The sequence below is a fragment of the Penaeus monodon genome, chromosome 27 (assembly GCF_015228065.2).
Source record: "Penaeus monodon isolate SGIC_2016 chromosome 27, NSTDA_Pmon_1, whole genome shotgun sequence".
Taxonomy (NCBI): domain Eukaryota; kingdom Metazoa; phylum Arthropoda; class Malacostraca; order Decapoda; family Penaeidae; genus Penaeus; species Penaeus monodon.
The window spans coordinates 37770667-37772054 of record NC_051412.1 but is presented as its reverse complement, the minus strand read 5'-3'; the positions used below and the strand labels follow the sequence as shown (position 1 = coordinate 37772054).

Here is a 1388-nt window from a genome sequence, read left to right as displayed (position 1 = left end):
TATCCTTGACGTCCTCCTCTGGCGTGGTCTCCTCGACCTCCTCCTCGGGCGTGGTGGTCTCCTTGCCCTCTTCCACAGTGGTCTTAATGTCGTCAAACATTACACACTGACAGTCTTCTTCGCTCTCCTCCTCTTACGACGTACAGTCCATTTTCATCTTACCCGAGGTATGCCTTGTCTTTACACACAGCATACCTCTGGAAGTCTTGGTCTCCTTGACCTCCTCCTCGGGCGTGGTCTCCTGACCTCCTCCTCGGGGCGTGGTCTCCTTGACCTCTCCTCGGGCTAGGGTTCCTGACCTCCTCTAGGGCGTGGTCTCTGACATCCTCTCGGGCGTGGTCTCCTCGACACTCCTCTCGGGCGTGGAGGTCTCCTTGACCTCCTCCTCGGGCGTGGTCTCCTTGCCCTCTTCCACAGTGGTCTTAATGTGTCAAACATTACACCACTGACAGCTTCATTCGCCTCCTCCTCTTACAACGTTACAGTCCATTTTATCTTACCCGAGGTATGCCTTGTCTTTACACACAGCATACCTCTGGAAGTCTTGGTCTCCTTGACCTCCTCCTCGGGCGTCTCCTTGACCTCCTCCCTCTGGCGTGGTCTCCTCGACCTCTCCTCTGGCGTGGTCTCCTCGAACCTCCTCCTCGGGCTGTCTCCTTGACCTCTCCTCGGGGTGGTCCATCGACCTCCTCACTCGGGCCGTGGTCACCGACATCCTCCTCGGGCAGTGGTATCCCGACCTACTCCTAGCGGAGTGGTCTCCTCGACCTCCTCCTCTGGCGTGTCTCCTTGACCTCCACCGCAAGTGGTCTCCTCGACCTCATCTCTGGCTTGGTCTCCTCCGACCTCCTCTCGGGCGTGGGTCTCATCGAACCCCTCCTCGGGCTGGTCTCCTCGACATCCTACTGCCCCCCTTGAGGGCAGTGGTCTCCTCGACATCCTCCTCGGCGTGGTCTCTCGACTCCCCTCTGGAGTGTCTCCTCGACCTCATCCGCAGGGCTCCTTCGTGGTCTCACGACCTCCTACTACTGGCCGTGGTCTCCTCGACTCCTCTCGGGCGTGGTTCCTCGACCTCCTCCTCTGGCGTGGTCTCCTCGACTCCTCCTCGGGCGTGGTCTCACTCGACCTCCTACTCGGGCGTGGTCTCATCGACCTCCTCCTCGGGCAGTGGTCTCCTCGCACTCCTTGTCGTGCGTGGTCTCCTCGACCTCCTTCTCGGGCGTGGTCTCCTTCGACCTCTCCTCGGCGGGTTGGTTCTCGACATCCTCCTCGGGGCCGTGGTTCCTTGACATCCTCCATGGCGTGAGTTTCCTCGACCTCTCCTCTGGCGTGGGTTCCTTGACCTCCTCCTCGGGCTGTGGTCTCCTTGACCTCCTCCGGGCCGTGGT

At 60.6% G+C, this 1388-nt stretch overlaps 1 protein-coding gene across 1 annotated transcript in view; it reads right to left on the bottom strand.

The window, feature by feature from the left end:
* Positions 1–987: 987 nt before the first annotated feature.
* Positions 988–1388, bottom strand: part of LOC119590517 (RNA-binding protein 25-like) — a 1361-nt gene continuing 960 nt past the window's right edge. Inside the window, exon 3 of the mRNA XM_037939166.1 lies at positions 988–1371. Within this exon, the coding sequence (XP_037795094.1) occupies positions 988–1371 (384 nt within the window). The remainder of the gene's footprint in view (positions 1372–1388) is intronic.